Source organism: Dipodomys merriami, unplaced genomic scaffold, assembly GCF_024711535.1.
Source record: "Dipodomys merriami isolate MVZ:Mamm:240054 unplaced genomic scaffold, mDipMer1.0.p SCAF_9, whole genome shotgun sequence".
Classification (NCBI taxonomy): Eukaryota; Metazoa; Chordata; class Mammalia; order Rodentia; family Heteromyidae; genus Dipodomys; species Dipodomys merriami.
Window position 1 is genome coordinate 11,260,035 of NW_027206512.1, and position 24,991 is coordinate 11,285,025.

The following is a 24,991-nucleotide window of genomic DNA, read 5'->3' on the forward strand; positions in this document are numbered from 1 at the left end:
CATAAGTCCTCAAGCAGAGCACTCACTATCCTTCCTGTATAGATGCAGAAATCGAAGCTTAGTAGAGTGACGTGTGCAAGAATTTTTAGAGACATCAAGTAGCCAAGCTAGAAGCCCAACCAGGTCTGGTCTCAAACCTCTCACACAGAATGACACTGCAAGCTGTCACTGTCACCGTAAGCCCTTCACTGGTGATCACCCGACAAGTTCAGATAGGGCCTCGCAGAGTCACAGCAGCACACCCATTGTCGGTCTTGGGGCTTGAACTCTGGGCCTGGGCGCTATCCCTCAGCTCTTCAGCTCAAGGCAAGCGCTCTACCGCTTGAGCTACAGCACCACTTCTGATTTTCTAGTGGTTTATTGGAGATAAGAGTCTCACGGATTTTCCTGCCCGGGCTGGCTTTGAACCGTGATCCTCAGATCTCAGCCTCCTGAGTAGCTAGGATTACAGGCGTGAGCCACTGGAGCCCGGCTGCGCATCCACTTTTGAAATCGGTCCCTCCGGACAGGGTCCCCTAAGATGTCACAGGCAGGCCCCGAGCTTCCGCCTGTGAACCGCCTTTCCCACTCAAGCGTGTGAACCTGTGCCCGCGCTGGGCGTGCCAGGCTTTCCACGCGCCCCCAGCGCAGTCTCCGGGCCGCCGGGGGTCGGCCCTGCCGGGTGGGCCCCGCAGCCAGCCGCGCCCGGCGCGAGGCCACGCGCACGGCCACCACAAAGCCCTTTATTGAGGCCACGGCATGACGCACTTCGGGGGCGGGGTCTGGGCGGCCGACGGCCTCCCGGGCCAGCTAGAAGAGAGCGCGTGCCCGCTGCGGGCCCGCGGCGAGTGCGCGGCCATGAGCTCCTAGCCCGCGCGCGCCCTGCGCACAGTCTGCGAGGACCGCGATCCACCGACATCCACGAGCCCGGGTCCGCAGGCGGCCGCGCGCCCGGCGAGGCGGGAGGGAGGAGAGTAAGGCCCGGCCCGGGCGTGGGAAGCTGCAGGGCCTGGTCGCCTCCCCTCGCCTTGGCCCCGGGCCTGCGGCCGCCGCGGCCTCCGCCCATCCTGGGAACGCGTTCCCGCGCCTTCCGGGACGGGAGGGAGGGAGGCCCTCCTCCGGTCTCGGGGTGTGGGCAGGGACGCGGGGCGGGGGCGCGCGCTTGCCAACTTCGGACTTGGAGTTGAGGGCAAGCTGGGGAGGGTCCTGCTGAAAGGCCCGGCCCCGCCCACCCCTGGCCCCGCCCCTCCAGGCCCCGCCCCTCCCGGGCCCCCGGACGCCGCCGCCCTGCGGAGACTTGCTCTGGCCAGGCCGCGTCGGCGCGGGTTTGGCAGGTTCGGGCACAGTGCACACGCCCAGAGCGAACGCCCCTGCTGTCAACCGAAACCTTGTCTCACGATGACACAATCTTGTCTGGCGTTTTCTCCCTAGATGGTGACAAGACTGTTCAAAATGAGTTCATGGAAATTCAGCGCGCCCAGGTTTTCATTCAGAGGCTCAAGGTCAAGGAGCCTTTATTAAGAGCAGACCGACATTCCTAAATGCTTTCTCTGGACCTTTTACTCTTTGGCTACGAAACAGTGCAGCGAAAGCCATTAATTGGGTCTACTGCCATCCTCTCAGGCGAGTCACCTACATCAGACACCCATGTAAAGAAATTTGGACTGTGATCATTCACCATGGCTTATGGTTTACCACGAAAGAACACAGTAAAAACCATTCTGCGTGGCAGCTGTTACAAAGTGTAAGTATGTTATAATTCCTGGAGCAAACCTGGAGAGAGGAATGTGTTAGTGAAAAGAGTTCTGGATACCCTTATATTTTATTTTATTTATTTTTTGTCAGTCGTGGGGCTTGAACTCAGGCCTGGGCACTGTCCTTGAGCTCTTCAGTTCAAGGTGAGCGCTCTACCACTTGAGACACAGTGCCACTTCCCGTTTTCTGGTGGTTAATGGGAGATAAGAGTCTCATGGACTTTCCTGCCCTGGCTGGCTTTAAATCATAATCCTCAGATCTTAGCCTCCTGAGTAGCTAGGATTACAGGCATGAGCCACTGGTGCCCAGCAAGAAGAATCTTAACAGATTACATCATTAGCTGGCACAGACAAGTCTGCCTGCTTTGGCAGGCAGACAAAGGGTAGACAACATAGACTTGAAATCACAAAAACCTAGGCTCTGAGCCTGGTCCTGCCCTGGCTTCCTCTACATCCTTTCTCTGGGCTATCTATGAGAGACTTCCACATCTATAAAATGGTGTGATAACACCAATCTGTGTGGTACAGATTGCCCATGAAATAATGCATGTCAAGTGCTTGTATGCTGCCTGGAGTGTAGAGAATATATAATGACTATGTGTAATCGCTACCACACAGTTTCATTCCATGACCTTATTGTAGTACTTTTTTTGTTGTTTTGTTTTTGGCTGCTGGTTCTGGGTACTCACTCAGGGCACTGTGCGCTTACTTGACTATTTCACTCAAGTTTGACAGTACCACTTGAGCCACACCTCTACTTTTGCCTTAAAACAACAACAACAACAACAACAAAGGATCAATTGGAGATGAATCTCATGGACTTCTTGCTCTGTCTGGCTTCAAACTGTGATCCTTAGATCTTGCCTCTTGAGTAGCTAAGGTTACAGGTGTGAGCCACCACAGACTGTTCCTCCTCCTATCTCTTCCTTCCTCCTCCTTCCTCTTCCTCCCTTTTCTTTCTTCCTCCATCTTTCCTTCTCCTCCTTCCTTCTCCTTCTTTCTTCTTCTTCCTGCTATCATAGGGCTTGAAGCTAGGATTTGGGCACTGAGCTTTTTCACTCAAGGCTAGTACTCTACCACTCTGAGCCATACCACCACTTTCAGTTTTCTGGTAATTAATTGGAGCTAAGAATCGCATAGTCTTTCCTACCTGGACTGGCTTTGAACTGTGATCTTCAGACCTCAGCCTCCTGAGTTGCCAGGATTACAGGTGTGAGCACAGCGGCCAGCTCCTAGCTATTCTTTAAAAACTGCTATATATAAAATTAAAGGAAGGCTGGGTGCCAGTGGCTGAGATCTGAGATTTGAGGATTATGATTTGATACCAGCCTGGGCAGGAAAGTCCATGATACTCTTATCTCAAAAAACTAACAAAAAGTGGGCAGTGGAGTTGTGACTCAAGTGGTAGAATGAAGAAGTTCAAGGGACAGTGCCCAGGCCCTGAATTCAAGCCCCAGGACTGGCACAAAGAAAATAAAAATAAAAAATTAAGTGCTTACCTAGAAAGTATAAAGCCCCCAAACATAAAACAACCCCCTCCTTGTATAGATTGATTTCTGTAATTCAGACTTTACTATACATAACTGCCTCTTATTACCAGAGACAAGTTCTTTTTAAAGAAAATTTTATTATGAAAATACCGTACAGAGGAGTTACAATTATATGGGCAAGATAATGAGTACATTTCTTTCTTTTTTTTTTTTTTTTTTTGGTCTGGTCATGGGGCCTGAACTCTGGGCCTGGGTGTTGTCCCTCAGCCCTTCAGCTCAAGACTAGTGCTCTACCACTTGAGCCACGGCACCACTTCCGGCTTTTTTCTTTTTGCTTATGTGGTGCTGAGGAATCGAACCCAGGGCCTTGAGTATGCAAGGCAAGCACTCTACCACTGAGCCACCTTCCCAGCCCCATGAGTACATTTCTTATCAAGCATTGTTGCTTCCTCCTTTGTTTCCCCTTCCTATCTCTTCCCATATCCCCCTCCTGCCCCCAGACAAGTTCTTTGCTTTTCAATTTCCTAATCTGTAAAATGAGGTTGGTAAATAGTATGTGCTCTCTTCATGGAATTGTTGTAGTAATTAAATTAGTTCAGATGCATAAACTGCTTAAAACAGTGCCTAACATATAGTAAGGACTATAAAAGCATTAGCTCCTTTACTGTTCACTTTCCTAAATCAACATATAAGGGTAGACCAAGCCAGGCACCAGTGGCTCACACTGTAATCCTAGCTACTCAGGAGGCTGATATCTGAGGATTGTGGTTCAAAGCCAGCCCAGGCAGGAAAGTCCGTGAGACTCTTATCTCCAATAAAACACCAGAAAACCAACATCGGAGGGAAGCTAGGAGGAGGACACAGAATCAGAGGGAAACAGGGGAAAACAAAGAGGCCCATCAGCTGCACTGGACATTGAGGAAAACGAACTAGGCCACCCAAGGGCGGTGATGGGAGGGAGGGAATGAGAGGGAAAGAGGGAACAGCTAACACTAAGCAAAGGAAAAAAAATAGTTGTATTGTCAAAGCTCATAGAATTCACAAACTTTATTTTATTTTATTTTATTTTTTTGGGTCCAGTCGTGGGGCCTGAACTCTGGGCCTGGGCACTGTCCCTCAGCTCTTCAGCTCAAGGCTAGCACTCCACCACTTGAGCCACAGCACCACTTCTGGCTTTTTTCTTATTGCTTATGTGTTGCTGAGGAATAGAACTGAGGGCCTCAGGCATACAAGGCAAGCGCTCTACCACTGAGCCACCTTCCCAGCCCTGAATTCACAAACTTTATAGACCACAATAATGACAATTTGCCTCATGAAGGTTAGAATGTGTTTGTGGGGTCTGGGAAGGTGGTTCAGTGGCAGAGTGCTTGCCTTGCATGCATGAAGCCCTGAGTTTGATTCCTCAGCATCACATAAGCAGAAAAAGCTGGAAGTGTCACTCTGGCTTGAGCGCTAACCTTGAGCTGAAGAGCTGAAGGACAGCGCCCAGGCCCAGAGTTCAGGCCACATGACCGGCAAAAACACACACACACACACACACAAAAAGAATGTGTTTGTGACTTTATCTAAGTATCACTATCTCACAATATGGTGAAATTTGAGAAATTTAATCAATCACAATAAAAATATTAATAAAAAATAAAAAACACCAGAAAACTGGAAGTGGCGCTGTGGCTCACAGGGTAGATTGCTAGCCTCAAGATGAAGAGCTGAGGGATAGCTCACAGGCCTATAGTTCAAGCCCCATGACTGACAAAAGAAAAAAGGGTAGACCATATTCCCTTTTTCATGTTTGCACAACTGTTTATTATGTAGCTTAGGCTGGCCTTGAACTTGTGATCCTTCTGCTTCAGCTTCCTTAGTATTGAGATTGACCATGTTTAATGAACATTGTTTTTTTTCTTTTTTGTCAGTCGTGGGGCTTGAACTCTGGGTCTGGGCAACATTCATTAGCTCTTTAGCTCAAGGCTAACACTCTACCACTTGAGCCACAGCATCACTTCCGGTTTTCTGGTGGTTCATTAGAGATAAGAATCTCTTGGCCTTTCCTGCCCAGGCTGGCTTTGAACTATTATCCTCAGATCTCAGCCTCCTCAGTAGCTAGGATTACAGGTGTGAGCCACCAGAGCCCAGCTGAACATTTTTTTTTTTTAAATTAGGAAAACAGCTCTGGTTTATTAGACTTGCCAACAAGATAAAAGTCACAGCTATGTGCTCACCAAATTCCTCTGATAGCAGGAGGCCAGTTCCACAACTGTTGTCCTTCCTGTGATAGAAAGGAAGGGGACTCACAACTACCATGAAATCTATGTCCACCCCGCTGGGGGCATACGAGGGAATCCATAAGATTTTTACTGTTCTGAGGTTGAGTGATGTGGCAGGTTTTTTGTTCATTTTGTTTGTTTGTTTGCTTAATACTGGGGTTTGAATTTAGGACCTCACACTTGCTAAGCAGGTATTCTACCATTTGAGTCACTCTGTTGTTTTTGAGATAAGGCCTTGTTTTATGCCCTGCCGGCTTGGATCACTACCCTTTGTCACTGGGTTATCAAACGTGAACCACTGTGCCCAGGCATTGGTTGAGACAGAATCTGGTGAACTTTTATGCCTAGGCTGGTCTTGAACTGTCATCTTCTGATCTCTACCTCCCAAGCAGATGGGATTATAGCCTTGAGCCACTATACCCTGCTCTGATGTGCCAGTTTCAAAAAGATGACTACAAATGTGTTGACACTTCTCCTATTGAGAAGTGGAGTCTAAGTCCCCTTCCCTTGACTCTAGGCAGGCTTGTGATGGCTTCAACTCTGAGTGTGGTAGAAATGATGCTGTGTGCCTTTCAAGCCAGCTTTTAAAAGGTCATTCAGGTCTACCCTTTCCATTGGAGCACCAACTCCTGGAGCCCTATGCTAAGCTTTCCAAGCAAGAAGTCTGACAATCCCAAAGCTGCCATGTTGTAAGGAAGCCCAAGGCACATGGAGAAACCATGTCAAGGCTCCAGTCAACATCCCAGCGAGACCCAGACTTTCAATCTTCCCAGCCCCATTCTAGTCCCTTCTACTGAGTCACTTCATGATGTTTGGGTCTTTCTAGCTGCAGAACAAGGCATCACAGAACACTGATAAACTATCCACATGTGCCCTGACCAAAATAAAATGCTGGCCCACAGAATCCTTGAGCATAATAAAATGGTTTCTATTTCACACTACCAGCTGAACTTTTTTTTTTTTTTTTTTGGGTCCAGTTGTGGGGCCTGAACTCTGGGCCTGGGTGCTGTCTCTCAGCTCTTCAGCTCAAGGCTAGCGCTCTACCACTTGAGCCACAGTGTCACTTCTGGCTTTTTTCTTTTTGCTTATGTGGTGCTGAGGAATCGAACCCAGGGCCTCAGGCATGCAAGGCAAGCGCTCTACCACTGAGCCACCTTCCCAGCCCTGAGCTGAACATTTTTATATGTGTGTAATTTGTTCAAATACATGTATAATGTTTATAAACTATGTCACTCCTTAAAATTAGATGATAAATTGTCAAGGAAGTCAGAGTAAACAAAGGGCAATACTATCCCTTTTTGTTCTCTTAACAAAGCATGTTTTCTACTTTCCATATGTAAATGAGATTGTTTTGTTTTGTTTTTTTGGTAGGTTGTGGGGCCTGAACTCTGGGCCTGGGCACTATCCCTGAGCTCTTCAGCTCAAGGCTAGCGCTCTACCACTTGAGCCACAGCGCCACTTTTGGCTTTTTCTGCTTATATGGTACTGAGGAATCGAACCCAGGGCCTCATGCATGCAAGGCAAGCACTCCACCACTGAGCCACCTTCCCAGTTCCCATGAGATTGAACTCATATAGACTAAGATGAAAATAAAAACTAACATGCATGTTTTTACTCCAGCTAATCAAACAGTTCATTTAAGGTTCAGGGTAATTTTTTTTAAAATAAAAAGCAAAGTAACAAAAAGCCTTTTGTTTCCATCCCTTGGAGTTCATTTAAAAAAACATTTTATATGATCATATGCACCTAGCGATTGAGACTTTGTGATCCTCTCCTAAGAATATCCTCCATTGATACCACTGTGTGAATGTTTAGAGTCTTACATAATTTATCATGCCTAAGTATAATTTTTGGTCTTATCATCCAGTGTGTTTACTTGTAGTGCTATAGACACATTCTAGTTACTACAAATTAGGGAAACCATACAACCTATTTTTCTTTGGGTCTGGCTTGCTTCACTTTATTTATTTTGTCCAACTCTTCTCATTTCCTTACAAATGGTGAATATCATTCTTTCTATAGAAGCATAGAATTCTATATCGTGTGTGTGTGTGTGTGTGTGTGTGTGTATATCTCTGTATATATATCTATATATCACATTTTCTTGGTCCATTCATCCACTGAAGAGCACCTGGATTGATTCCATATCTTGGCTATGGTAAACAAAGCTGCAATGAACATGGTTGTGTTGGTAGCTTTAGTGTGGCCCTGTTTGTGGTCTGTTGGATAAATACCCAGGAGTGGGATTGCTAGGTCATAGGGGAGCTCTATGTTTAGTCTTTTGATGAATCTTCAGACTGCTTTCTAGAGTGTGAATAAGTTTACATTGCCCTAACAATGTAGTATTCTTGGGCTGGGAAGGTGGCTCAGTGGTAGAGTGCTTGCCTTGAATGCATGATGCCTTAGGTTCAATTCCTCAGCACTACATAAGCAGAAAAAGTCAGAAGTGGCGCTGTGGCTCAAGTGGTAAAGTGCTAGCCTTGAGCTGAAGAGCTGAGGGACAACACCCAGGCCCAGAGTTCAGGTACCACTACCAACAGAAAAAACAAAACAAAACAAAACAATGTAGTATTCTTTATTGGTCTCATCCTCACTAGCATCTGTGATTGTTAGTTTTCTTCTTCTTCTTCTTCTTCTTAATAAGTTTCTTTTATTGTGAAAATACCATACAGAGGGGTTACAATTACATGAGCAAGGTAATGAGTACATTGCTTATCAAGCATTGTTGCCTCCTCCTTTGTTTGCCCTTATGATCCCTGCCCTCCCATCTACCTGCCCCCCTGTCACCCCTGTTAGTTTTCTTTTTTTTTTATTGTAAAGATATTATACAGAGGATTACAGTTACATGAGTGAGGTAATGAGTACACTTCCTCTTGAACATTGTTACCCCCTCCATTGTTTTCCCCCTACCATCCCTTCCCTCCCTACCTTCCCCGAGGTTCTTTTTTTTTTTTTTTTGATTGTGATTAAGTGATTACATAATTTCCCGAATTTCACAGTATTGTGGAATAATGATGCTCATTTAAAGACACAAGTTTTCTTGATAGTTGCCATTCTAATTGAGGTGAGGTAAAATCTCAGTGGTGTTTGTTTTTTTTAAGTTGATCTCTTTTTTTTTTTAGCAATTTTTTTATTGTGATTAAGTGATTACATACATTTTACAAATTTGCGCTAGGAAGGTGGCTCAGTGATAGAGCGCTTGCCTTGCATACATGAGGCCCTGGGTTCGATTCCTCAGCACCACATAAGCAGAAAAAAAAAGCTGGAAGTGGCTCTGTGGCTCAAGTGGTGGAGCGCTAGCTTTGAGCTGAAGAGCTGAGGGACAGCGCCCAGGCCCAAAGGTCAGGCCCAAGACCGGATCCCCTCCCAAAAAATTAAATAAATCAATAAATTACACAAATTTCACAGTATTGTGGGATAGTGATACTTAAAGTCACAAACACATTCTAACCTTCATGGGGCAAATTGTCTTTATCGTGGTCTATAAAGTTTTGACAATACAGTTATTTCTTCTACATCGGGTGATAAGTACGTTTCTTTCCTTTTGCTTGGTGTCCGCTGTTCCCTCTTCCCTGCTTATTCCTTCCCTTCTGTTACTTCCAATGAGTTGCTTAGTGCATCTGATGGGTCCCGTTGTTGTATGTTTTCCCATTTCCCTCTGTTTCTTTGTCGTCCTCCTAGTTTCCCTCTGATGTACACACACACATACACACACACGCACACACACACACACACAAATATATATATATATATATATATATATATATGTATCTATCTATATCTATCTATATATATCTCCCACATATGCGGTTAGCAGCATGGGATTTTTTTTTTTCAGCATGGGATTATTTAGTAATGATTTGACCAGATGAGTGGAGGTCCTTCATTTCTCGAGTCTTGTTTACTTTGTTGTATCTCCTTACCTTTTGGATTTAACATCCACTTATCAGGGAGACCATGTGCTGTTTGTCTCTTTGCTCTTGGCTTACCTCACTCACCATGATTTCTTCTAGTTCCATCCATTTCCCTGAGAATGGATTCAGGGTAATTTTGAGAGTGAATGTGTGTGTGTGTGTGTGTGTGTGTGTATGTGTGTGTGTGTGTGTATGTGTGTGTGTGTGTGTGCATGTGTGTGTGATTGCACACACACGTACCATTGGATCTGGTTTGAATTCAGCCTCACGCTCTCACTCAGCTTGCTTACTCACAGTTGGTGCTCTACCACTTGAGCCATACCTCCAGTTCTGCCATTTTGCTGGTTAACTGGAGATTAAAAAAGAAAACAAAAACAATAACAACAAACTCATGGATTTGTCTGCCCTGGCTGGCTTTCTTATCTCAGCTTCCTGAGTAGCTGGGATTACAATAGCTTGGCTCAGAGTGACTGTTTTAATTGTGGTTTCATTCTCCATACTCAAAGTCTTACTCAAGGGCCATGTACCCACACAATACTGTGACAGCATCAGTCTTTAAAGCTGTCCTCTTTACCACCTTCTTCTTCTTCTTCTTCTTCTTCTTCTTCTTCTTCTTCTTCTTCTTCTTCTTCTTCTTCTTCTTCTTCTTCTTCTTCTTCTTCTTCTTCTTATTATTATTATTATTATTATTATTATTATTATTATTATTATTGTCAGTCCTGGGACTTGAACTAGGGGCCTGAGCATTGTCCCTGAGCTTCTTTTGCTCAAGGCTAGCACTCTATCATTTGAGCCACAGCACTCCTTCTGGCTTTTTCTCTTTATGTGGTACTGAGGAATAGAACCCAGGGCTTCATGCATGCTAGGCAAGCACTCTACCACTAAACCACATTCCCAGCCCATTATTATTTTTCCATGCATCTTTGAATGACATTATAATTTTTCTACTATGATTAATAACTTAAGTGACATCTCTGACACTTCTCTGGACACTTATTTATCAAATACCCTCAGTTTTTTGTTTGTTTTTTGTCGGTCGTGGGGCTTGAACTCTGGGTTTGGGCACTGTCCCTCAGCTCTTAAGCTCAAGATGAGCACTCTACCACTTGAGCCACAGTGCCATTTCCAGTTTTCTGGTGGTTAATTGGAGATAAGAGTCTCACAGACTTTCTTGCCCTGGCTGGCTTTGAAGTGTGATCCTCAGATCTCATCCTCCTGAGTAGCTAGGGTTACAGTCATGAACCGGGGACCCAGCTTACCTTCAGTTTTAATGTAGGTGACAGCTATAGACTAAAGATTTGTTTTACTGAAAACTTCCTAATGTACTCCTTTTTGTATCTGTAATAGGTAATATTTATTTATTTTTAAATTTTATTGTAAAGATGATGTACAGATGGGTTACAGTTATATATATAAGGTAATGAGTACATTGCTTTTTGAACAGTTACCCCCTCCCTCATTTTTTCCCACTTCCCCCATCCTGATCCTCCCTGCCTTCCCCAAGTTGTAAAGTTCATTTCCAACATATTATCTTGTGAGTATCACTGTTGTATTGGTTCACCATTTGTCCCACCATTTCTGGGATTCCCCTTCCCATCCCCAAATCAAAAAACTTATATACAAGGCAAAGGGTATAGAAATAAAAAAACAATCACAGCAGGGAATAAACCACAGGAAAAAAGGAAAGAAAAAAGAAATAACTGCAAACAGTAAACTAAAAATACCATTTGTTTCCATTTCTTACAGTTCATTTTGATAGGCATCATTTTATATGCTCATATGCACATAGCTATTGAGATATGTGATCTTCTGCTAAGAATATCTTGGACATATTCTAGTTATTACAAATGAGGGAAATGATGCAGCCCATTTTTTTTTTTTTTTTGCTTATGTGGTGCTGGGAATCGAACCCAGGGCCTCATGCATGCAAGGCAAGTGCTCTACCACTGAGCCACCTTCCCAGCCCAAAGTGTAGCCCAGGCTGGTCTCGAACTCGTGATCCTCCTGCCTCATCCTCCTCGTTGATAACTGGCGTGCGCCACCACGGCCGGCGCAGCCCATGTTTCTTTGGGTCTGGCTTGCTTTGCTTAATATAATTTTTTCCAAGTCTTTCCATTTCCTTACAAATGGGACAACGTTATTCCTTCTGGTGAAAGCATAGAATTCCATTATGTATATGCACCACATTTTCTTGATCCATTCATCTGTTGAGGGGTAAAGCTATCCTCTTACATGAAAAGATTGGATTGACTCCCCGGGAGATGTATTTTGAATAAGAGTGCCTGGCATCATTATGTGCCTTCATTAGTTAATGGAAAGCTTCTCTTAGAGTTACAACTCTGGAAAATTCTGAATACTCCCTTGTAATGCAAAATGTCTAGCAGTAACTAGACCTGTGAATGAGCAAGTCATTGTATTTCACACAGGATGTGCTAAATAAACATTAATTGAATGAATTTATGAAATTTTGCCCCAGACAGGAACCCTGGGATCTTGCACTGCTTACACAAGCCTGGTATACTAACTTAGCCCAAGTCCAATTGCCTTTCTTGGAAGAAATTACATATGGTTGTTCTGTGCAACTCACACAAAGTAAAAATGCAAAGGACTTTATGCTCCCTTCAGCAGAAAGTAAGTTCCTTATGATCTGCTTTAACAAATTGTAAAGAGTGTATGTTAATTGCTTTTTTTTTATTTGTTGGTCATGGTGCTTGAACTCTGGGCCTGGGCACTATCCCTCAGCTCATCAGCTCAAGCGTAATGCTTTACCACTTGAGCAACAGCACCACTTCCAATTGCTTATTGTTAAAGAAATATTTAGATATTCCATCCATCCCCATACTTCCTATCTTTTATTTTTTATACCTTCTGGATTTGTAGCCTGGTATCTTTTTTTTTTAATTTAATTTAATTTTATTTGTGAACATACTGTACAGAGGGGTTACAATTACATGGGCAGGATAATGTGTACATTTCTTACCAAGCATTGCACCCTCCTCCTTTGGCTTACCCTTCACATCCCTTCCCAGCCTCCCCCCTCCCCCCCCAATCCCAATCCTTCTCCTTCCCCCTCCTCCCCCCCCCCCCCCCCCCCGCACCGACGTTGTAAAGCTTGTTTTGGACATGACAACTTGTACTTCTCATTGTTGCAACAGGTCCACCTGTATCCTTAAACAACTGGTTTTTCCCCATCTCCTCCACAAGTTATACTGACATCAAATATAGTGAAAGCAGGGGTTATACTGTGGGGGAGGGACATACAAAGCAACAAAGAGAGAATCTTATAAATGCGTTAGAAACACACGCATGAAAGAAAAAAAAACATTAAAATACATATCTAAGGGTTCATTTTCCTGACCTCACATTATCTGACCTTTTCCTCTTGACTCATACATATACTAGATATTGCAAATAAGGGAAACCATGGGACCTATGTTTCTTTGGGCCTGGCTTACTTCACTTAATATAATTTTTTCCAAGTTTTTCCATTTCCTAACAAATGGGGCAATGTCATTCTTTCTGATGGATAGCCTGGTATCTTGTTCTTTGAATTTTATTGTATTATATTTTGACTACATTATGCCTAATGAATATTTTGTTGTATGGTATTTTGACTCAAATATGCCGTGTGAAAATGCCAGTTGAATGGCTTTATGTGTTTTGTTTTTTAGCTATCAAACTTGAAAGGGAATATGAAATGAAGCGCCTAACTAAACTTAAATGTCAAGAAAAAGCTAATGAGGAAATTGGATTCTCCCTAAGGGAAGGGAAAGCTGGTTTGAGAAGACCTCTTCAGCCCAAGTGACAATCACTTGGTCATCAAATCTGTGCTGTTTCTTGCATCTAAAGAAAATGAAGGTGGCTGACTCCTTTGTTGTGTAAAGTTCAGTGCTCACACAAGAATGACCACTGTTGGGTGAGCCAGCACCTCTAGATGTGGGCTAGTGGACAACTCTGACATTTGCATCACATATGACAGCAATATAATAGATGGAAAAGCATCTGGAATTGAGTCATTTATTTTCTTATTTTTGATTTTTATGATACTGTAGTAAAAGGAGACTTTGTCAGAGCATTATTTTGCATCTTTGAGATCCTATGGAGATCCAAAAAGAAGAGAGAAATTCTCTTTAAAAGGCTAAACTGCTGGGTGCTGGTGGCTCATGTCTGTAATCCTAGTTACTCAGGAAGCTGAGATCTGGGGATCGCCAGTGGGGAAGAAAAGTCCATGAGACTTTTATCTCCAATAAACCACTCAGAAAAAGCCAGAAGTGGCTCAAGTGGTAGAGTGCTAACCTTGAGCACAAAAAGGCTCAAGCGCCCAGGCTGAATTCAAGCCCCACAGCCACTACCACTACCACCACCAACAGAAAAATGGAGAAATTGTGGAGAATTTTGTTTAGTTAAGATGAATGGTAGGGGCTGGAAATGCAGCTTAATGGTCGAGTACGTAGAATGTATGAAGCCCTGGATTTGATTCCTCAGTACCACATAAACAGAAAAGGTTGGTAGGTGGCTCAAGTGGTAGAGTGCTAGCCTTGAGTAGAAGAAGCTCAGGGACAATGCCCAGGCCCTGAGTTCAAGCCCCAGGACTGGCAAAAAAAAAAAAAAAAAAAAAAAGAATGGTAGGCTGGGTGCTGGTGGCTCACGCCTGTAATCTGGCTACTCAGGCTGAGATCTGAGGATCACAGTTCAAAGCCAGCCCAGGCAGAAATGTCTGTGAGATTCTTTTTTTGTTGTTGTCAGTTGTGGGGCTTGAACTATGCTCTGGCCTCGAACTTTGTGCTCAAAGCTAGCGCTTGACCACTTGAGCCATAGCGTTCTGGTTTTTGAGTGGTTAATTGGAGATAAGAGTCTCATGGGGACTTTTCTGCCTGAGCTGGCTTTGAACTGAGATCCTCTGGTCTTAACCTCCTTAGTAGCTAGGATTACAGGCATGAGCTACTAGAACACTGCCATGAGATTATTTTTTTTTGTTGTTGTTAGTTGTGGTACCCGAACTCTGGGCCTGGGCACTGTCCCTCATCTCTTCAGCTCAAGGCTATTGCTCTACCACTTAAGCCACAGCACCACTTCTGGCCTTTTCTGCTTATGTGGTACTGAGGAATCAAACCCATGGCATCATGTATGCAAGGCAAGCACTCTACCACTGAACCACCTTCCCAGCTCCATGAGACACTTATCTCCAATAAACTACTCAGAAAAAAGCTCAAGTGGTAGAGTGCTAGCCTTCAGCAGAAAGAGGTTCAGTGATTGCTTAGGTGCTGAATTTAAACCCAGAACTGGCAAAATAAAAGGCAGATTTCATTTTGGTAACATTGCAGTTTCCAATTTCCAGGGTTATATCATTTCTTATTCTCACATGCTATTTGTGTGTGTGTGTGTGTGTGTGTGTGTGTGTGTATGCACACGTGTGTTGGGGCTTGAACTCATTGAACTCAAGGCCTGGGCACTATCTCTTACCATTTTTTGCTTGCATTCTGCCACTTGAGCCCACAGTTCCATTTATGTCTTTTTGCTAGTTAACTGAAGAGAAGGATCCCATAGGCTTTTCTGTCCAGGCTGGCTCTGAATCATGATTCTCAGATCTCAGTCTCATAAGTATGAGCTGCTGGTGCTTGACTTCTCACATGGTACTCTAAACTAGCAGGTTGCTGGGCTCTGGTGGCTTATGCTTATCATCCTGACTACTCAGGAGGTTGAGATCTGAGGATTACAGTTTGAAGCCAGCCCAGGCAAGAAAGTTTGTGACTCTTATCTCCAGTTAACCATAAAACAACCAGAAGAGAAGCTGTGGCTCAAGTGGTACAGTTCTAGTCTAGAGCAAAAGGGCTCAGGCACAATACTCAAGCACTACTATTGGCACAAAAAAGCAAAACAAAACACCGAACAAGTAAAACTTAACTGTGTTATTGCGTTCCTAAAACATTGCCAGTCTTTTTTTTTTTTTTTGGGGGGGGGGGGTCCGGTAGTGGGCCTGAACTCTGGGCCTGGGCGCTGTCCCCTAGCTCTTCAGCTCAAGGCTAGTGCTCTACCACCTGAGCCACAGCGCCACTTCCGGCTTTTTTCTTTTTGCTTATGTGGTGCTGAGGAATTGAACCCAGGGCCTCAAGCATGCAAGGCAAGCGCTCTACCACTGAACCACCTTCCCAGCCCTGCCAGTCTTTTTATGTCCACCTAATTTCATGTTTTCTCCTCAAAATGACTCTGGAGCATGTGGAACATATATACATATATAAAAGTATAAAGAAGGTCTCAGGAAAACTCTCATTTGCACAGAGTAGTTGGGAACTAATGAGAAAAAACTGAGATTTGGATGTACCAATTTTTCTAGAATTTGAATCCAATAAAGCATAATCTGTTAATGTTACTTTTAGCACAGTTTAATGTTTTCTTGGATGATTATATAAGCACTTAAACATCTTTTCATTTTATACCTCATAATGAAAAGCAGAATTTAATAAATGCATGGGCTTGCCTAGAATGTGTGAAGCCTTGGATTTGATTACCAGTATACCACAAATTACTGAAAGGAAAGAAGAAAGAAAGGAAGGAAGAAAAGAAAGAAAAAGAGAGAAGAGGGGGAAAAAAGTACAGACTTTAGATCTGCTTGCTCTTTTTTCAAATACCAATTCTGCTACTTATGGTGATGTGACCTCTGGTAAGTGACTTTGCCTTGGAGTTTAAATGTTCTTATGCATTAGATGGGGATATTAAAATGACACCTAATGCACCCGGAAGGTAGCTCTGGTAGACTGCTTACCTAGCACGCATAAAGACCTGTGTTCAATTCCTCAATACCACATAAACAGAAAAAGCCAGAAATGATGCCGTGGCTCCAGTGGTAGAGTGCTAGCTTTGTGCAAAAAGAGGTTAGGGATAGCACCCAGGCCCCGAGTTCAGGCCCCAGGACTGGCCCAAAACAAAAACAAACCCCCAAACACACACACACACACACACACACACACACACACACACACACACACACACACACACACTAATAGTACCTAATTTATAAGATTGTTGTGAATGAAAACTGCTTAGCACACAGTGAGATCACTCTGGTGTTAGCTGGAGTATGCATCGCTACCCTGTACCACTATAGTCTAGGTATAAAGTACATATGATGTTTCACTCTGTTGATCTTGTAGAGACAAGAAGTCTTGAATTTTGAAAATTTTACTTTTGCTCATGTTGATGTATATGTACTCAGATCATAGGACCTTTAGTTTAAAATATGGCCATTATAGATACAACAATTTCTGATCTGATCTGTTTAAAACAATAATCCCTGATAATCAGCTTATATGAATCTTTCTTTTAACAGCCTGGAGAATTGGTATGCATAAGTGCCATGTGCCAATGTCTTTGCTGTGTCAGTTTGCCCGCAGCAACCACAGGGGAACCTAAGTATTTCACATATGCTCTCCGACAGAAGCTGCAAGTTACATTCCATCCTTCTTTAGAGTCTCTGTGAAGATGAATAAAACATGATTTTTCTCAAAAATATAATATGGTAACATCCTTTAAGAAAAAAGTAGAATTTGTGGAAGCTATAGTTCTTATTTTCTCAAGGGAAATAAAGCTGTTTACAGTTTTAAGATCCTTCTAGTCAAGAGCCAGTGGCTCATGCCTAAAATCCTAGCTATGCAGAAGGCTGAGATCTGAGGATCATAGTTTGAAGCCAGCCTAGGCAGGAAAGTCTTTCTTTCTTATCTCCAGTTAACCACTAGAGAACTGGAAGTGGTGCTGTGGCTCAAGTAGTAGAGCGCTCACCTTAGCTGAAGAGCTCAGGGACAGCTGGGGCTCAGGCCCAGAGTTGAAACCCCAGGACCACCACCACCACCACCACCAAAAAACCCCAAGAACAACAACACCCCCCCCCCCCCCGCCCCTAATCCAGATGGAAGTAAAGTTGTGGCTCAAGTGGTAGAACACTAGCCTTGAGCTAAAATGTTCAGCAATAGTGAGTTTAAGTCCGAGAACCAGCACTCTCCCTTACTGCTCCCAACTCCAAAAGGGTCATTTCAGTATTTACCTATCTATCTATTTATGTGCTTATTTATTTATTTGGGGGCTTGAATTCAGGACTTTGGGTACTCAGCTTTTTTGGGGGGGGGGTTCTGTCGTGGGGCCTGAACTCTTGGCCTGGGCACTGTCTCTCAGCTCTTCAGCTCAAGGCTAGCACTCTGCTACTTGAGCCACAGCACCACTTCTGGCTTTTTTTTCTTTTTGCTTATGTGGTGCTGAGGAATGGAACCCAGGGCCTCATGCATGCAAGGCAAGCGGCTCTACCACTGAGCCACCTTCCCAGCCCCTGTACTCAGCTTGTTCTACTTAAGGTTGGCTCTGTACCCCTTGAGCCACACCTCTACTTCTGGCTTTTTGGAGGTTAATTGGAGGGGAAAGTCTTACAGACTTTTTGGCATAGGTTTTGATACACAATTTTTAGACCTCAGCCTCTGGAACACTGTTTTCAGTTACTTCTCTTTCTTTCTTTCTTTCTTTCTTTCTTTCTTTCTTTCTTTCTTTCTTTCTTTCTTTCTTTCTTTCTTTCTTTCTTTCTTTCTTTCTTTCTCTCTCTGTCTCTGTCTGTCTCTCTCACTCACTTGCTTGCTTTGGCTTATATCCTGTTATCACTGTAATCTCTGTCTGGTATATAAGTTTATCTGATTTGGGGAAGGGAAGGGGAATCCCAGAAATGGTGGGACAAAGGGTGAACCAATTCAACAGTGATACTAGACATGTTGGGAATGAACTTTATGACTTGAGGGATGAAGGGAAGTAGGAGAAAATGAGGGAGGAGGTAACTGCTCGAAAAGAAATGTACTCAGCATCTTATGTAATTGTAACCCGTCTGTACATCACCTTTACAATAAAATTTTTAAAAAAGTGTTTAGGAAACCTATCCATTGTGTGTCAGCAAATTGTTTAGGCAATTTTCACTGTGTGTCCTTTTCTTTCAGATAGGCACTCTGAAGGTCATCTATAGGTGTTAACCTATAGTTAAGCAATGACCACAAACAGAATTTTTAGCCAGGAGACAATAAACATTAAATGGTTGCCTATAGTGTTCAGGGCAGGTGACAATATCTAGATGATCTTCCTGCAGGTACTTTTCAATGATAGGCCTTAATGCAAAATTAACAGGTAAAGATTCAATACCAATAGGAGCAATTTCAATAATACTTCTGCAATTAGGTCACTTGAGTGAAATTCACAAAGGTCTTTGTATATGCCTGAAGAACACTTTCCAAACAATTTCTATAAACCATATGAGAACTTGGTAATACACAAGTATTTTCAAAAGTACTATAACAAATGGGACTCGTTAACTTGCTCTTAAAATTGTGCATTTCCTTTTTTTGTCAGTTTCCTGGATTGGATACTGAATTTCCTTTATCTCCATGTTTTTCCTAATTTTCTTTTTTTTTTTTTTGTCAGTCGTGGGGCTTGAACTCTGGGCCTGGGCGCTGTCCCTCAGCTCTTCAACTCAAGGCAAGCGCTCTACCACTTGAGCTACAGCGCCACTTCCGGTTTTCTGGTGGTTTATTGGAGATAGGAGTCTCATGGTCTTTCTTGCCCGGGCTGGCTTTGAACCGCGATCCTCAGATCTCAGCCTCCTGAGTAGCTAGGATTACAGGCGTGAGCCACCAGCGCCCGGCTTTTTCCTAATTTTCTTAATCCTTTCCAGGACAAGGCAGATGTGCCCAAGTGCACAGGGCAGGCGGAGCCGGGCTCTGGAACACTCAGGTGATGGTTTTTGGAAATATTTTTATTTGGAGATAAACATGAAGAGTGAATATAGGCCCTAAACTGTTCAAGACAGATCAGAATCAACAAATATACAACTTTTATATAAACAGCTAAAAGTTAGTTTTATATAAACTAACTAAAAGCTGGTTAAAACTGGTGGCAACTTAAGGTTTTTTGTGTTTTTTGTTTGTTAGTCATAGGGCTTGAACTCATGGCCTGGGCGTTGTCCCTGAGCTCTTCAGTTCAAGGCAAGTGCTCTACCACTTGAGCCACAGTGCTGCTTCTGGTTTCCTGGTAGTTTATTGGAGATGAGAGTCTACAGACTTTCTTGCTTGGGCTGGTTCTGAACCCTGATCCTAAGATCTTGGCTTCCTGAGTAGCTAGGATTACAGGTGTGAGCCACCAGTGCCCAGTGCAACTTGTTTGTTTTTTTTTTTTGGTCGGTCGTGGGGCTTGAACTCTGGGCCAGGGTGCTGTCCCTAAGCTCTTCAGCTCAAGGCTAGTGCTCTATCACTTGAGCTACAGAGCCACTTCCAGTTTTCTAGTGGTTTATTGAGGGTAAGAGTCTCACAGACTTTCCTGACCCAGCTGGCTTTGAACTGCAATTCTCAGATCTCTGCCTCCTGAGTAGCTACGATTACAGAAGTGAGCCACTGGTACCTAGCTTCTTTTTCTTTTCTTTTTGTTTAGTTTGGCAAAGAGTTTATAAATCTTGTTTATTATTTTTTTCAAAGAACCAGCTCTGTTTCACTGATTTTTGTTATTCTTCTAGTTACTATTTCATTTAATTTCTACCCTAATTGTTATTTCTTTGGATTTTGTTTAATCTTGATTTTCTAAGACTTTGAGAATTGTCATTAGGCTATCTTTTTGAGATTTTTCTTTTTCTTTTTGTGTAGTAAGAGGTTTGAATTCAAGGCCTCCCTCTTGCTATGCAAGTGCTCTCCCACTTGAGTCATGCTATAGCCCTGTTTTTAGTTGTTTTTTTTTCTTCTTCAGATAAGCTGGCCTGGGCTCACTTTCTTTTTTTTTTTTTGGTCAGTCATGGGGCTTGAACTCTGGGCCTGGGCGCTGTCCCTCAGCTCTTCAGCTCAAGGCGAGTGCTCTACCACTTGAGCTACAGCGCCACTTCCGGTTTTCTGGTGGTTTATTGAAGATAGGAGTCTCATGGTCTCTCCTGCCCGGGCTGGCTTTGATCCTCAGATCTCAGCCTCCTGAGTAGCTAGGATTACAGGCGTGAGCCACCAGTGCCCGGCTTGGGCTCACTTTCTACTGTGATCCTTCTACCCATGTCTGCTGTGGCTGGAATCACCAACATATGCCATAATACACAGCTTATTTGTTGAGATGGGGAAGGCTTCTTATAAACTTTTTTTCCACACTGGTCTAGAGTTGCAATCTTCCCAGTCTCTGCTTTACAAATAGCCAAGATTACAGCCATTTCTCTTTTTGTTTGTTAATTAACTAATTAGCTAATTAATTAATTTGTTAGTTCTAGGGCTTGAACTTAGGGCCTAGGCACTGAGTTTTTTTGTTTGTTTGTTTTTGTCAGTCATGGGGCTTGAACTCTGGGTCTGGGCGCTGTCGCTTAAAGGGCTCTTCAGCTCAAGGCAGAGCTCTACTGATTGAGCCATAGTGCCACTTCTGGTTTTCTGGTTAATGGGAGATAAGAGTCTCATATACATTTTTCTAATTTGGGGAGGGGAAGGGAAATAACAAAATGCTGAAATAAGGATACAGGTTTACCCATTGTAACAATGAGATGTACAAGACACTATGTTGAAAAACGAACTTTACAACTTGGAAGGGATGGTAAGGAATAACAAAGGAGCAGTTAACAATGCTCCATAGGAAATGTACTCATTACCTTACTCATGTAACTGTAACCCCTCTGTACATTATTTTTACAATAAAAAACATTTTTAAAAAGTCTCATGGACTTTGAGCTGGCTTTGAACTGCAGTCCTCAAATCTCAGTCTCGAGTAGCCCTGAGTTTTTTGCTCAAGGCTAGCACTCTACTACTTTGAGACATAGTTCTACTTCTGTGTTTTAGGTGGTGAATTGGAGATGAGTCTCTTAGATTTTCCTTCCTGAGTTGGTCTTGAACCACAATCCTCAGATCTCAGCCTCCTGTGTAGCTAGGATATCAGGTGTGAGCCACCAGTGCCCAGCTGTTTTCTCTCACTTTAACTGTATTTTTTTTTTTTTTTTTTTGGTTGTGTTGGTTGTGAGGCTTGAACTCAGGGCTTGGGCAGTGTCTTGAGCTCTTGTGCTCAAAGCTAGCACTCTACCACTTTGTACCACAGCTCCACTTCTGGGTTTTGAGTGGTTAATAGAAGATAGGAGTCTCTCAGGAATTTTCTGCCCAGGTTGGCTTAAACCTCGATCTTAGATCTCAGCCTCTAGAGTCGCTAGGAGTACTGGCATGAGCCACTGGTGCCTGGCCAATGTCTTTTGTTTTGTTTTTGTTTCTTTAATGTAAACATGATAGCTATAAACTTTCCTCTTTGACTTACCTTTACTGTACCCCAAAGGTTCTTGTAAGTGTGCTTTTATTTTCACTTGATTTTAGGAGTTAAAAAATACCTTTCTAGGGGTTGGGAATGTGGCTTAGTGGTAAAGTGTTTGTCTAGCATGCATGAAGCCCTGGGTTCGATTCCTTAGTACCACATAAACAGAAAAAGCCAGAAATGGCATGGTGGCTCAAGTGGTACAGTGCTAGGCTAGCCTTGAGCAAAAGAAGCTCAGGGACAGTGCCTAGACCCTGAGTTCAAGCCCCAGGACTGGCTACATATAGCCAGTATATGTATAATATATACATATATATATTCAAATATATATTATATAAAATGTATAATATATCTGAATATATATAATATATGTATATATAAAATATATGTATTGACCCCACTAGTCATTCAAAGGTATATTGTTCAATTTCTTTTTGGTATTGTTTCTTTTGCTATGAATTCCTAATTTATTCCATTATTATCTCTTAAGATAAAAAATTATTTCAAATACCACATGTTTTCTTTTGCATGCAGATATAGATATGCAAATATAAACAAAACAAAATTATAATCCTAAGTGGAGAATGCAGTGGAGAAGGGGCTAAGGATGGTAAGAGGGCTTGAATAAGATTAAAGCACATTATATGAATACGTGGAAATTATATTATTACTTTATACAATTGGAAATTGAAAAAACTTACTGAGACATGTAGGTCAGGAGATCATTTTTAGCATGAATATCATTCTTTTAAAATGCTAAGTGTGTGCCTGGCATTGAGCAAGTGAGTGGAAAACTTAGTAAGAATCATTAGGATGTGGGCTTTTGTTTGAGTAGGAAGAATAACATTTTATACAAGTGAGACTCATAAATTATTAATTGTTCTTGTAGTATAGACTTTGAGTCAGCCTCCATCATAAGCCTATCGTAGACTGTTTAATCTCCATGAATCACTACACACATTGTAAATGAGAGTATTATTAGTATCTGCTAGATGGGGTTGTTGGGAGGACAAAGTAAGTGAGATGCACAGGGATCTGTCCCAGGTCTTAGAATACAAGAATAACTGGTAGTTATCATATAAAATTACTATCATTGATGTGTTAATTTAGTAGGGATAAATTGTCTTAGTTTTTGTACATTCTGGAGTATTATAAGTGGTACTATTGTCCTCTAGTGAATGACAGCTTCACTGGGTAGATTATTGTAGGTTGACAGTTGCTAAAGTTCAGTGCTTGAATATATGCACTCCTCTCTTGAAAGGATTCTGTTGAGAAAGATGTTGGTATTCTGATAGGTTTCCCTTGTGTGTGACATGCTTTTTCTCTCTTACAACTTTGCTTTCTCTCTGTGCTCATTGTTTTAACCATAATACATTGTGGAGAAGTTCTTTTCTAGTCTTGTTGGATGTTCTAAAAGCCTCCCATATATGGATTAGCTTTTCTTTTCCAAGATTAAATTTTTCTGGTGTTACTCTGTTGATGTTTCCTATGACTTTCGCTATCTCCACTTTACCTTCAACTATGCCCTTACTGTGAAAATTGGTCTTTCAAGAGAGTCCTGAAGTTCTTGTGAATTCTGTTTCAATTTCTTTGATCTTTTTTTCTCTTCTTCCTCCTCCTCCTCCTCCTCCTCCTCCTCCTCCTCCTCCTCCTCCTCCTCCTCCTCCTCCTCCTCCTCCTTCTTCTTCTTCTTCTTCTTTTCTTCTTCTTTGTCAGTCATGGGGCTTGAACTCTGGGTCTGGGTGCTGTCCCTGAGCCCTTCCAAGGCAAGCATTCTACCACTTGAGCCACAGTGCCACTTCTGGTTTTCTGGTGGTTAATTGGAGATCAAAGTCTCATGGACTTTCCTACCTGGGATGGCTTTGAACCACGATCCTCAGATCTCAGACTCCTGAGTAGCTAGGATTACAAGTGTGAGTCACCAGCACCTGTCTTTCCTTTCCGCCAATATATTTTCTTTTTCTACTGTGTCTTATCTTCCTTATCATCTACTCTGATAAAGAGGCTTTCCACGTTATTTTTTATTGCTAGGACTTCAGTATGATTGTTTTCCCAGGATGTCTCTGTGAGAGCCTCCAAAAGCAGAGCTGTAAGACCTGAAAGGATTGGGAGGATGGGATGCCTCCTCCCAACATGAACTCTCAGAATGCTAAGCGTTTCCCAAAAAGGTCAATGAGTCCTGGCTTAAAAGGAATTCAGGTTTCTATCCCAGGTATAGTCTATTTCCACACCAGACTTTCTGGGAATATGGGGATAGACAAAAGTTTATGCTAGGTGCTGGGAAGGTGGCTCAGTGGTAGAGCACTTGCCTTGCATGCATGAGGCCCTGGGTTCGATTCCTCAGCACCACATAAGCAAAAAGAAAAAAGCTGGAAGTGGCGCTGTGGCTCAAGTGGTAGAGCGCTAGCCTTGAGCTGAAGAGCTGAGGGACAGCGCCCAGGCCCAGAGTTCAGGCCCCACGACCGGGAAAAAAAAAAGAGTTTATGCTAACCGTAAGTCATTTGCTGCTTACACCTATTTCTTAAGATAAAAAAGGTTATTTAGCCGGGTGCCGGTGGCTCATGCCTGTAAACTTAGCTACTTAGGAGGCTGAGATCTGAGGATCATGGTTTAAAGCCATCTTGGGCAGAAAAGTCCTTGAAACTGTTAGCTCCAATTAACCACCAGAAAACTGGAAGTGGTGCTGTGGTTCAAGTGGCAGAGCACTCGCCTTGAGTTGAAGAGCCCAGGGATAGGTCCGAAGCCCAGAGTTCAAGCCCCATGACCGACCAAAAAAAAAAAAAAAGGGTTATTTATCACTTGAGTAAAATTATACCACGTGATTGGTGCTTGTGACTTCCAGAATTAAGATTTTTATCACATTATTGATGCTTGTGACTTCAAGGAAACTGTAACTTCACTTTCTGTGTATATACCTATGCCCTTCTCAATAAAAATGGACCCAGGACACTTGAAGCTGGTGGAAGACTTGGGGGCCCCTGGTGCCCCAAACCTCAATTCCATAGTCTGGTATCATTATTGTCTTGCCTGGTTGCTGCGGGTTGCAACGTGTCTCTTTATTAAGATCCTTTTTCATTCTTTGCATTGACTTCTTTTCTTGATTAATTTGTCTATGACTTCTTTGAGCTCTTTTAGCTCTTCATATTCTTTTTTTTTGCCAGTCCTGGGGCTTGAACTCTGGGCCTGGGCACTGTCCCTCTGAAATTCATTTCACTCAAGGCTAGCACTCTACCACGTGAGCCACAGCACCACTTCTAGCTTTTTCTGTGTATGTGGTGCTGAGGAATTGAACCCAGGGATTCATGCATGCTAGGCAAGCACTC

At 43.0% G+C, this 24,991-nt stretch overlaps 1 protein-coding gene and 1 non-coding gene across 2 annotated transcripts; one reads left to right on the forward strand and one right to left on the reverse strand.

The window, feature by feature from the left end:
* The first annotated feature begins 779 nt into the window (after positions 1 to 779).
* CUNH4orf36 (chromosome unknown C4orf36 homolog) lies at positions 780 to 14,024 on the forward strand. Its single transcript, XM_070013023.1, has 4 exons — positions 780 to 953; positions 1,411 to 1,723; positions 11,878 to 12,032; positions 13,073 to 14,024. Exons 2-4 carry the CDS (start codon positions 1,659 to 1,661, stop codon positions 13,204 to 13,206), a joined length of 354 nt encoding a protein of 117 aa, XP_069869124.1. The 5' UTR covers positions 780 to 953; positions 1,411 to 1,658; the 3' UTR covers positions 13,207 to 14,024.
* On the reverse strand, positions 11,294 to 11,357 carry Trnaa-ugc (transfer RNA alanine (anticodon UGC)). The gene has a single exon. It is a non-coding gene; the product is annotated as a tRNA-Ala (tRNA).
* Positions 14,025 to 24,991: the final 10,967 nt, after the last annotated feature.